The following is a 12,528-nucleotide window of genomic DNA, read 5'->3' as shown; positions in this document are numbered from 1 at the left end:
ATCTTCAGATAAACCTATTTCCAAGCCTGGCCTAAGGAGTCAAATCCAAGGTAGGTAATTTTTATACTTGAAGGAAGCACCTGTGCTGTGAAAAGCAGATTCATTATATGGGTCAATGACCATGTGCAATATGTAATAGGGTATCTGAATAAAAATATAATAGGTTGGTAATGAGGAAACAACCTTGAAAGCAAACTGTGTAGCAATATAGTGAAAGAAAAAGAGAAACAGAGAAAGAAACAGAGAGACAGAACAGAGAATGAGAGAAAGAGACAAAGACAGAGAGACAGACACAGAGAGAGGAGTGTCAGAGACAGAGAAAGAGATACAGAGAGAGACAGAGACTGAGACAGATAGAGACAGAAAGACATAAAGACAGAGACTGAAGACAGAGACAGAGAGATACACAGAGAGAATCTATTGATCCCCAGATCCCTTTTAAGTATACATTAAAACAATTTCTTAAAATATTGAAATTAAATTGCCAATAATTGAAAATATTACTTGATTTTGAAATATTAATTTTGAATCAATAATTCTACTTAATTTTAAATGTTGGCTTGTGCCTAAATTCACTACATAAAATGATTGTGGCCTGGAAATCCTGAGCAAGCAGATTTTAGAGTTGTTAAACTTTCCATAAAATATTAACTTAAACATACTTTAAATACTGGATTTCTATGTTGTATTGGTAGGCACAAACCCATAAAACTGTAAGTGTTTGAAAAATTAAAATTTTATGAAAGATTATCCTTATTAACTTCTATGTGCATCAGAGAAATTTACTTATAATCCAGAAAATATTTGTAACAGAACAGCATTCTTCTTTAGCATTCAGGAAAAATATTTTTATTAAGGACAGCTAGTCTACAATGAGTCACATATACAAGACTTTGAATATTACATAGGTGGTCTACTTTAGGAAAAAAATACTTGGACTAGTAACTGTTTATCTGATTGAATATTTTGAAAGAAATAGTCATTAACATATCCTCAAGGCACACACATTTCTTTTACTCATTGAAAGGAAACATTGCATTTGAATTCTGCAAATTAATTGTGAATACTTGTCCATGTAGTTATTTTCAAAAATAATTATAGCAAACAAGAGATAAAATGTTACTTTTAAAAATTAAATGATAACCCACTAACTGGTTACAAAATGCATTAAAGTTGTCTATATTTATACTTAATAATTTGAAAACCTAAGTTTTAAACTTACGTTTGAAACTCAAACTTCAAAATTTGAAGGAAAGGTCATAGTAAGTAACTATCTTTAAGAAACTAAAATGTAGTATATTTTAAGTTATCTGCATTATTCTTACATATAAAAATATGTATTGTTGGAATCAATTGCCATATGAGAGAAGATGTATTTTTAATTGAAAAAATGATAGATTAAAAAGTGTCTGCATATTATTGCAACAGTACAAGATTACAAGATGCTTTAATTTATTAAAAAATGGAAAACAAATTGTGAAAGCAAAAACAGGCTACAAAACAGAAAGGTGATTGATTGCCTTCCACTTAGTCATGTCTCATGATAATGTGACACAGTAAATAAATGCTATCATTTGAGAATATAGATTTTAAACATCTCAACTCAAACAATAGGCAAAAAAATGTATATACACATCTATTTGTATACTTTTCCTCCTTCACGTATCACAATCTTGTTGTTACATAATCTTCATGTATCACTGTCTCTGTGATTTTTAGATCACAGTCTTTAGCACTGGCCTCTTCCTTGTCATGCAGGTCTTTTGGTATTATAGGTACAGTATCCTCTACCATCAACTTCTCTGATTCCAAGGTGCAAAGGCTCTCACTGAAATGTAAATTCAAAGTCTCTCTGTTTCTTCTTTTTGAATCTGTTAACATACACTGTTCATTGAGGCCTGGGATGCTGCGTTCACCTTTAGCAGCCAGTCCTCTTGCTTCCAGTTGAAAATGTTTCCCAAGGTCTTCATCAGCCTGTTGGCGAGATACTTCCTCTGAAACGGAGAATATCTGGTTGGTGTTTGCTTCAGCAGAGTGTGGTTTGGAACGCTTATGGAACAGTCCAAAGTGTTTGACATCAGTCACAAAGTTCACTTTCTTCTGCTTCTCTTTGGGGGTTTCGTGAACCATCAGGGCAGCACCATTGCTCACATTATGTCTTTCTGAAGCAATAGCTGCTGACCTTGGATGAATCATACTAGTTATGTCAAAGAGGCTGAAATTCTTTTTCTTTGTCTTGTCACTCCCTTCACTGTCACTCTTCTCCTCAGTTTCTAATGGAGGCTCCTTCATAATTTTTGAGGATCGTAAAGAAGCAAGTTTGCTTCCTTTCAGCAATCCTAGGACTTCAAAACGGAAGCTAGAAATGTCTTGTTTTAGTTCCTAAAATTATTGGAGGGAAAAATAAGAAGGAAGGAGTAGAATCAGCTTAGGATTTTCATGAAGAAATATAAGAAATAATTGGGTTCATTTCACAATTGAGATTGGCATGTTTATATCTATTGTCAGGCAGTTAGATTCTATTTTTGCTGCTGCTGCCTAACCACCATCATCATCATCATCATCATCATCATCATCATCATTATCATCATCATCATCATCATCACTAACATTTAAATATATTTATATAAAAATAAAACAGTAGGGATAACATTATGGAGAGGAGTCACTCTTTCTCTCCCTTTATGACCTGCATCAAGAGATTTTTTTAATCTGTTTTGTTTTTCTTTTTCATTCTAGGTATGAGGGATGAAGTCACTGAATTTCAGGAGCTTAATCCTGATATACTTTAAAACTCAGGAATCCAGACTGAATCTTGAATGTAGAACAGAAGGGAAGCCCAAAGAAGCCAGGGTTCCTATGTATATGACTAGCAGGGCACTTTGGACTTGGAACTTAGTGGGTCTGAACAATTTAAAAACTGAGCTAAACTGTGAACCTAATTCCCCATATATTCCTCAGAGACTGAAGTGACAGGTGAATAAGAACTATAATCTGAAACTATTGAAAGATGTGTTTCTATGTTTACTCATATTTCTAAAATAAATATTATTCTGTAGGAGAATATTCAATTATTAAATGATTAAATGGGACCAGAATTCAGGTACTTTCAAAATTGAGAGGACAGGATCATTGAGAACATGGGCCAGTGGCAAAATCTAGATATCCCCAAACCTTCTTAAGGGTATTGAAGAACCCTGAGGGAATGAGATAAATATAAAACACCTGATCCTGAGGGTGTGTTGGGGGAAACAGGTTGGGAAGTCAGAAAAAAACCGTTACAAACAAAATTTTAATCTTGCAAATCTTTAAGGTTTTACATACATTTTCTCACTTGATCATCACAATAGCCATTTATATTTTATAGACAAGAAAGTGAGACTGAGAAGTTAACATGACTTGCCTAGGATTAGATAGCAAATAAATATCCCAGGCAGAATTCAAACTTAGGACTTCTTTACTCCCAGCTCTATTCCCTACAGCATCATGCAATTTTGTAATGTTTTAGAAGTGCACTGGATTCTTAATTCTATTGTGTTTTCTAGTAACTGTGACCTTATGAAAACTGAAAATAAGTTAAGTCATTTTATCTTTTGATTTCTCAGTTTTCTCAATTGGAAAACATAGATATTAGATTATTTTCCATTATTTCCATTTCCAAAATTTGTGGATCTATGATGCTAAGGCAAATGAGATACATAATTGTTGCTTTACCATAGAGGGAAAACCATGAAAAGGTCTGTCAGATCCTTGGAACAAAGGAATCTTAAGATTGAATAGCCCTTCTATTTTTTTTTCTTCCTTCCCTTTTCTCCAGAAAGATCTTTGTACATATTATCTCCATACATAGGATATTTAAATTTTATTGTTGCTAATGTTAATATATTCACTCATAGGTTCATTACTGTGCAAAATATTTTCAAGCTTTGTGTAGGGGATCACATTCATTTATCAGAAGCAAATCATGGCTAAAATATAGTTTTAACTGCCATCCATGCAAGTTTGTCATGAATATTAATTTTTATTCTTCTCATCCCCAGGTTGGTTATATTGACATTGATTTTAATTTTAAATTTGCCCTTTATATTTTTTAAACTGAATTCTACCCATGAGCTCTTGCTCATACTGTCTATTGAATGTATTCCACATCCCAGTACCCATGTCAGTTTCTCTGTGCAGTTAAGCAGACCTTTTTCATGACTCATAGGTTTTCACTTATAATTCTTCCCATGTGTCATTTTTCCATAGTAGGATTTAGTGTGAGTGACTCTTTTTGCCAGTAAGTCTTTAGATATTTTGTTGATCATACAAACATTTTATCTTAATTCCACTTTCTTCAATATACCATAAAACTATTCCTAAAAACATTCTTCTGCTAATATGCTGTATGATGTCAGCCAATCAGCAAATATTTATTAAGCACTTAGTATGTATATAAAGAAAAGACTCAATTGTTTATTAAATAACATTTCAAGAATGAAAGAATAAAGTTGATTTTTTTTTTTTGGAAAATAAGTTTTTCTTGATGTTTTATCTGAAGTAAAGCAGATCAAAACTCTTATGAGGCCCTCTGTATTATGAATATCCCAAGCATTCTGAGAAGTGGCAGTAAAATAAAATTTTAGTAAGTGAGATCCAGCATGCAACTTATTCTTTATTGTTATTTTGGCAGGTTTCCAGTTAAAAATATGGATATATTCAAGACTGCTGAGACATAAGAGATTTAGCTATGTTTCAGGCTTTTATTATATGGAAATTAGGACATTATGTGTTTTGTCCAGTTACTAAAATAATTCAGATTCTTTTGCAGTAAAGAACATAGAAATGGTTACCTTAAAGTTTTCCTCTGTAAGGCCTTCTTCAGTTTTTGCATCTCTAATCATTGCTGCAACATATCTCTTCACCAAGTTCCTCATAACTTCCTAAGATATTTAATAACAATAGCACTGATATTAAATAGCCAATTGTGGTTTCTCTTTTAATTCCACACTGAAAATAAAATATTTCAAATCCTAAAATTATAAATAATAAGTAATTTACCTGGTACTGATGATGTCTTCTTAAATTATCAGCTGTCCGCCTCTGAAAAGGAAAGAGACATTTGCTTACTTGTCAGTTTAGTTTATTTTTCAAGAATTATAAAAGAACAAGTGGAGCCAAGATGGCAGAGATGACACACATGACTTTTTAAGCTTCTCTCATACCCTCACTGCTAATTATTAAATTCAGCCTCAAAAATAGCACTTGACTGGTAAAATTCATGAAGATTGGAAGTACAACAATTTACCAGCTGAAGATAATCTGGAAGATCACCAGAAAAGGTTTGTCCTGAGCAGCAGGAGCAGACCAGCACAAGCAGGGGATAGAACCAGAGGCTAGCATATAGAGCAAACCAGGGTGGGAGCGGTCTCTGTGTCTGGAAAATTTACAGGGTGGACTCAATCACAGATTGGATGTTCTGCTTTGGCTGCAAAGCAGTAGACCAGCAGAGAAATTAAAGCCAAAGGTGCTACAAAAGTACCCAGATGATACCCCAAAAGTAACCCAGAGCCTAGCAGAATCTCGCTATACTCACCCAAAATGGGAAGTGAGTAACTCAGCACAGACCCCAGCCCAGCTGTGCAAACCTGGGGGAGTCACAAATCTGCACAGTATGGGGGCACAGCCCAGGGCAGCCTCTAATCTGCACAGTGCAGGGCTTGGCCTGGAGCAATAGAATTTCTGCAGCATGACTGCTCCCCAGGCAGAGACAATTCTGGTGCCATGTGGGGCTCTTCACAGGGAACTGCTAATACCCACAGCAGGCTTTTGCCTGGGGTAGTAACAGGTTCACTGCTTAGACTCTAGCCCCAGGGCAGTTGCTAATCCCCACCGCAGGGCTCTTCCCATTCCACAGCTCCACCAGTACTACATAGGCCAGAGTGACTTCTGGTGCAGAGTTTTTCCTAGAGCATTTCTGCAGTTCAGCCCTCTTTGTAGTCCATTGGCAGGATAGCTACTGGCCATATACCTATCCCTGCTCTGCAGAGGAAGCTGGTAACTTCCTTACCCTGAAGACAGACTCAAACAGCTTTAAAAAAATGAGTAAAAAAGCTAAGCAAACACTAACCATTGTTAGCTTCTATACAGAAAGAGAGAAGGTTTTCAACCCTGAGGAGACTAATAGCAGACAATTTTCAGACAAAACCACAAAGGGGATGTAACCTGGTCCCCAACATACAACATACATAGAAGAAACTATAAAAAATCTTAAAAGAGAGTTAAAAGAAAAATGGGGAAAGGAAAAAGAAGCTATGCAAGAGAGTAACAACTTCCTGAAATGTGAGTTGGAAAAGGTTAAGAACTCCCAGGAAAATAGTATTTGTGAATAGGAAAAGATAAAGAACTCCCAAGAAAGTAGGATTTGTGAGTTGGAAAAAGAAAATAACTCAGTTAATAAAAAATTAGTGAAATGGAAAAAAATTCCATAGAGCAAAATAACTCATTTAAAAACTCAATTGAACATTTACAAAAAGAAGTAAAAACAAAAGCTAATGAGGAAACTAACTCATTAAGAATCAGAACTGAACAAATAGGCATGAATGATTCATTGAGACATCAAAAATCAGTCAAGCAAAAAAAAAAAAAAAAAAAAAAAAAAAAGGTTAAATATCTAGTTGGAAAAACAGCAGACCTGGAAAATAGATCTAGGAGAGATAATCTGAGGATTATTGGACTTCGTGAAAATTATGATGAAAAAAAGAGCCTAGATACTATTTTACAGGAAATCATCAAAGAGAACTGATCAGATGTAATAGAATCAGAAGATAAAATAGGCATTGAAAGAATTCATTGAACACCTGTAAAAGACCCTAAACTCCAAGGATATTGTGGCTAAATTTCAGAACTATCAGACTAAGAAAACATATTGCAAGTGGCCAGAAAAAAAATTCGAATACTGAGGAGCCACAATAAAGATCACTCAAGGTCTAGCTGCTTCCACATTGAAAGATCAAAGGGCCTGGAATCTGATATTCCAAAAGGCAAAAGAACTTGGAATGCAGCCAAGACTAAACTAGCCAGCTAAGCTGAGCATTTTCTTTCAGGGAAGAAGATGGACATTTAATGAAACAGATGAATTCCATTTGTTTCTAAGGAAGAAACCAGAACTAAACAAAAAATTTGATTTCCAACAATAGGACTCAAGAGAAGCAGAAAAAGGTAAAAAAGAACTCTTGAGAACTGTATTTCTGTTATGGATATACAGAAAGTCCACATGTATAATTTGATTTTACTGATATAAAAAGGGAAGTAGAAATGGAAAGGAGATAGTGCCAGAAAAAGGGGAAAGGGGAGATAAAAGAGGGAATTACATCCCACAAAGAAGCAAAGGGAACCTATCATAGCTGAGGGAATTTAGAGAGGGGGAGGAATATTGTATGAATCTTACTCTCATCAGAGTTGGCTCAAAGAGAAAATAATTGACATATTTGGTTTACAGAGAAACTTCTATCACCTCATTAAAAATGGGGAGAGGAAAAGGGAAAAAGAAAAGAGTAATAAGGGAAAGGTACAAGAAAGGGGAAGGGTTTCAAAGGGAGTGGGAGGGATTCTAAAGAGGAAGAGCTGAGTGAGGCAAATAGTGTCTCTAAGTTTAATATTGGGAAAGGGGTAAGGAGGGGGCAAGAAATAGAAAGGCATAATCTTGGGATAATAAGGTGGCAGGAAATACAGAATTAGTCATTTTAACCATACATGTGAATGGGATGAACTCTCCTATAAGGTGTAGGCACATAGCAGACTAGATCACAAGTCAGAACCCTAAAATATGTTGTTTACAGGAAACACATTTAAAGCATAAAGATACATACAGAGTAAAGGTAAAAGGCTGGAACAGAAACTATTATGCTTCAGACGAAGTCAAAAAAGCAGGGGTAACCATCTTTATCTTAGATCAAGCAAAAGCAGAAATTGATCTAATTAAAAGAGGTAAGAAAATATCTTGCTAAAGGGTAGCATAGACAATGAAGCAATATTAATACTAAACATATATTCACCAAGTGGTATTGCATTTAATTTCCTAAAGGAGAAATTAAGAGAGTTGAAAGAAGAAATAGACAGCAAAACTATAATAGTGGGAGATCTCAACCTTGCACTCTCAGAATTAGATAAATCAAACCACACAACAAATAAAAAGAAATTAAAGAGGTAAATAGAATATTAGAAACATTATGTATGATAGATCTTTGGAGAAAACTGAATGGTGACAGAAAGGAGTATACTTTCTTCTCAGCAGTTCATGGAACCTATACAAAAATTGACCATATATATTAGGACATAAAGACCTCAAAATAAAATGCAGGAAGGCAGAAATAGTAAATGCTTTCTTTTCAGATCATGATGCAATAAAAACTACATTCAACAAAATGTTAGGTGCAAATAGACCAAAAAGTAATTGGAAACTAAATAATCTCATCTTAAAAGAATGATTAGGTGAAACAGCAAATTATAGACACAATTAATAATTTCACCCAAGATAATGACAATGATGAGACATCCATCATACCAAAATTTGTGGGATGCAGCCAAAGTGGTAATAAGGGGAAATTTTATATCTTTAGAGGTTTACTTGAATAAAATAGAGAAAGAGAAGATCAACGAATTGGGCTTGCAACTTAAAAAGCTAGAAAAAGACCAAATTAAAAACCCCCAATCAAATACTAAATTTGAAATTCTAAAATTAAAAGGAGAAATTAATAATATTTAAAGTAAAAACTGAATTAATAAATAAAACTAAGAGTTGGTTTTAGGAAAAAAAACAATAAAATATATAAACCTTTGGTGAATCTGATTAGAAAAAAGAGAGAGGAAAACCAAATTATTAGTCTTAAAAATGAAAAGGGATAACTTTTCACCAGTGCAGAGGAAATTAGAGCAATAATAAGGAGTTACTTTGCCCAACTTTATGCCAATAAATTTGATAACCTAAGTGAAATGGATGACTACCTCCAAAAATATAAGCTTTCCAGATTAACAGAGGAAGTAAAGTGCTTAAATAGTCCCATTCAGAAAAATAAATAGAACAAGTTATTAATCAACCCCCTAAGAAAAAAAAATCCTCAGGACCAGATGGATTTACATGTGAATTCTACTAAACCTTTAAAGAACAATTAGTCCCAATGCTACATATACTATTTGAAAAAATAGGGAATGAAGGAGCCCTATCAAATTCCTTTTATGATACAGACATGGTACTGATACCTACAGACATGTTACTGAAACCTAAACCAGGCAGGTTGAAAACAAAGAAAGAAAATTATAGACCAATTTCCCTAATGAATTTTGATGCTAAAATCTTAAATAAGATATTAGCAAAAAGACTACAAAGAATCATCCCCAGGATAATACACCATGACCAAGTAGGATTTATACTAGGAATGCAGGGCTGGTTCAATATTAGGGAAACTATAAGTATAATTGACCATATCAATAACCAAATTAACAAAAACCATATGATCATCTCAATAAATGCAGAAAAAGCATTTGATAAAATCAACATCTATTCCTATTAAAAACACTTAAGAGTATAGGAATGAATGGACTTTTCTTTATAACAATCAGTAGCATCTATTTAACAACATCAGTAAGCATCATCTGTAATGGAGATAAACTGGAACCATTCCCAATAAGATTAGAAGTGAAATAAGGTTGCCCACTATCACCATTACTATTTAATATTGTATTCGAAATACTAGCTTTGGCAATACGAGTTGAGAAAGAGATTAAAGGAATTAGAATATGTAATGAGGAAACTAAATTATCCCTCTTTGCAGATGATCTGATGGTATACTTAGAGAACCCCAGAGATTCTACTAAAAAGCTATGAGAAATAATCCATACCTTTAGCAAATTTGCAGGATACAAAGGAGACCCACATAAATCTTCAGCATTCTTATATATCACTAACAAAATCCAACAGAGGTACAAAGAGAAATTTCATTTAAAGTAATTACTGATAATATAAAATATTTAGGAATGTATCTGCCAAGGGAAAATCAGGAATATATGAGCAAAACTACAAAACACTTTCTACACAAATAAAGTCAGATATAATCAATTGGAAAAATATTAAGTGCTCTTGGATAGGGTGAGCAAATATAATAAAGATGTCAATACTACCTAAACTAATCTATTTATTTAGTGCTATACCAATCAGACTCCCAAAAAACTATCTTAATGACCTAGAAAAAATAACAACAAAGTTCATATGAAAAAACAAAAGGTTAAGAATTTCAAGGGAACTAATAAAAAAATCAAATGAAGGTGGACTAGCTATATCAGATCTAAAATTATATTATATAGCAGCAGTTACCAAAACCATTTGGTATTGGCTAAGGAATAGACTAGTTGATCAGTGGAATAGTTACAATAGAGGCAAATTCTTGTCAGAACCATAGATAATTGAAATAAGCATTGCTTGTCTAACACGTTATTGGATAAATAATCATAAAGGAGAGAAAGCAGCAAATAATTATTTTTGTGTTCACAAAAACAAAAAGGGAAGCCAGAGGCTAGAAAGAAGTCCAAGTGTTCATAAGAGTAGGAAACAAAGATCTATCTTAAAAAATTTAACTGTTAAAACATGAAGATACTCGTAATATCTTCTTAAGATTCTAAAGTTATTAAGTAATACCTATAATAATATAGGAAGGAAATTCTACCTAAAGACTAAGATAAGCCCATTATCATTGCTATACTTATAGAAAAAAATCAAAAAGTGACATTTTGGTAATGCAATTACAAAAATAAAATCAGAACAATACTCCTTCCAGATATTCTGACTATACATTTATAACTAAGCAACAATCACTTGTTTTCCTAATAAGACAAAGGATTTTTGATTTTTACCAAGTTTTTTTTTAATTCCCTATAATAGTCCCATGAAAGCAGTAAAATAACATTCTAATAAGGAATAAGCTAATGACTAAGTATACAAAAATACATATTTTATTCCCTGGAGTGGGAATGGTTGGATATGATTCTCTACTGGCCATGAAAAATGTATTTGTGATTCAGTATGATTAGTATAATTCTAAGGAACAGATGGGACAGGATCTGGCTTGCTAAGTGCATATGAGTGAAAGCCACTAATTATTTTGAACACCATTCAATTTCTCATGAAATTTGTTGATTTTTAAATGTTATAAGAATATTTAAAACTCAAAGGAGTCCCAAATAGGATTTTAAAGATGATAAGTTTTGTAAAATCTACAATTAGAATCAATTTGATCAAATTGAATATGCAATGTTTAAAAATTAGCCACCAGATGGAGTTATTGGTCTCTTAATGATACAACCCCAAATCAATTCAAAATGATTAGTAATAGCATATACATGGTACTTGGTGTAAATAGGAAAACGATTTGATCCTTCCTAAATCAACTTAAATTTAAAGAAATAAAATAACTTCAATTTTATACCAGGTTCTTTAACAACATTCTCGCAATTAAGTATTTGATAGGCATTTGATCTATGCTAAGTACTAAGGATACAAAGAAATACAAAAACCATCTCTGGCTTCAAGGAATTTATACACCGTGAAAAGAAAAGATGCATGTGTATATGTACATGTATAGATATAGAAGACAGCAACACACACATAAATAGGTGTATGTGGACATGGATACATATGAGCATACATATATAGATAAAATAGGCAAATACACACATGCATTCATATATATGAGTACATATATCTTATCTACATATAAATGCATATATGTTTATATGATATGCATGTATACACACATATATGTATGTATACACATGTGTACATATGCACATGCTATATATAGATATTGTATATATGCATAAATGTGTATATATAAACTATGTATTCATATATCCGCATACATTAGCATATGTATAATATTTATATGTGTGTTTATACATGCATGTATGCATATATATATTTCAAGCATGTAGACACATGATGTCTATATATATGTCTATATATATATATATATAGACATATATATGTCTATATACACACAGACACACATAGATAGATAGATAGATAGATATAAATATAGATATATATATATGTAGGTACAAATAACATAATAAAATCTACCCAATTATACCCTTTAGTAGAAATGGTAAATTTAATTTAGAAATAAATTCATATTTATTTATAATGTAGAATGAAGTATAGGATTAATAGTGATGTATTTTTTGGACAAAGACCCATTTAATGGTGGAGTTGGAAGGATCTTTAGAGGTTCTATTATTCAATCTCTTTGGTTTTGTAGATCCTATATGTCTGAATTCTATATGGCTGAAACAATGTATTCAAGGAAATATAGCATGTTAATAGCAAGTCAGAACAAGAACCTAAACATCCAAATTCATAATCCAGTATTATTCAACTATACAATAAATGAAGAAAAAAAAGTAGTACAGTTGGAACATATAGTCCATATCCTTTACTTCCTAATCCCAATTCATCTTTAGTCAAAACACAACTGCTTGGTTAAATTCAAAGAGCAT

General features: G+C 32.7%; 1 protein-coding gene across 5 annotated transcripts in view; it reads right to left on the bottom strand.

The window, feature by feature from the left end:
* Nucleotides 1–826: 826 nt before the first annotated feature.
* TRPC4 (transient receptor potential cation channel subfamily C member 4) overlaps nucleotides 827–12,528 on the bottom strand; it is a 251,004-nt gene continuing 239,302 nt past the window's right edge. For all 5 annotated transcript variants that reach the window (XM_074304858.1, XM_074304860.1, XM_074304859.1 and 2 more), the window contains 3 exons: nucleotides 5,041–5,082; nucleotides 4,833–4,922; nucleotides 827–2,382 (listed from right to left, as the gene is read on the bottom strand). In XM_074304858.1, the coding sequence (XP_074160959.1) occupies nucleotides 1,666–2,382; nucleotides 4,833–4,922; nucleotides 5,041–5,082 (849 nt within the window). In that variant the 3' untranslated portion in view covers nucleotides 827–1,665. The remainder of the gene's footprint in view (nucleotides 2,383–4,832; nucleotides 4,923–5,040; nucleotides 5,083–12,528) is intronic.

The sequence above is a fragment of the Sminthopsis crassicaudata genome, chromosome 3, assembly GCF_048593235.1.
Source record: "Sminthopsis crassicaudata isolate SCR6 chromosome 3, ASM4859323v1, whole genome shotgun sequence".
NCBI lineage: Eukaryota > Metazoa > Chordata > Mammalia > Dasyuromorphia > Dasyuridae > Sminthopsis > Sminthopsis crassicaudata.
The sequence above is the reverse complement of the archived record's forward strand: the minus strand, read 5'-3'. Positions and strand labels throughout refer to the sequence as shown.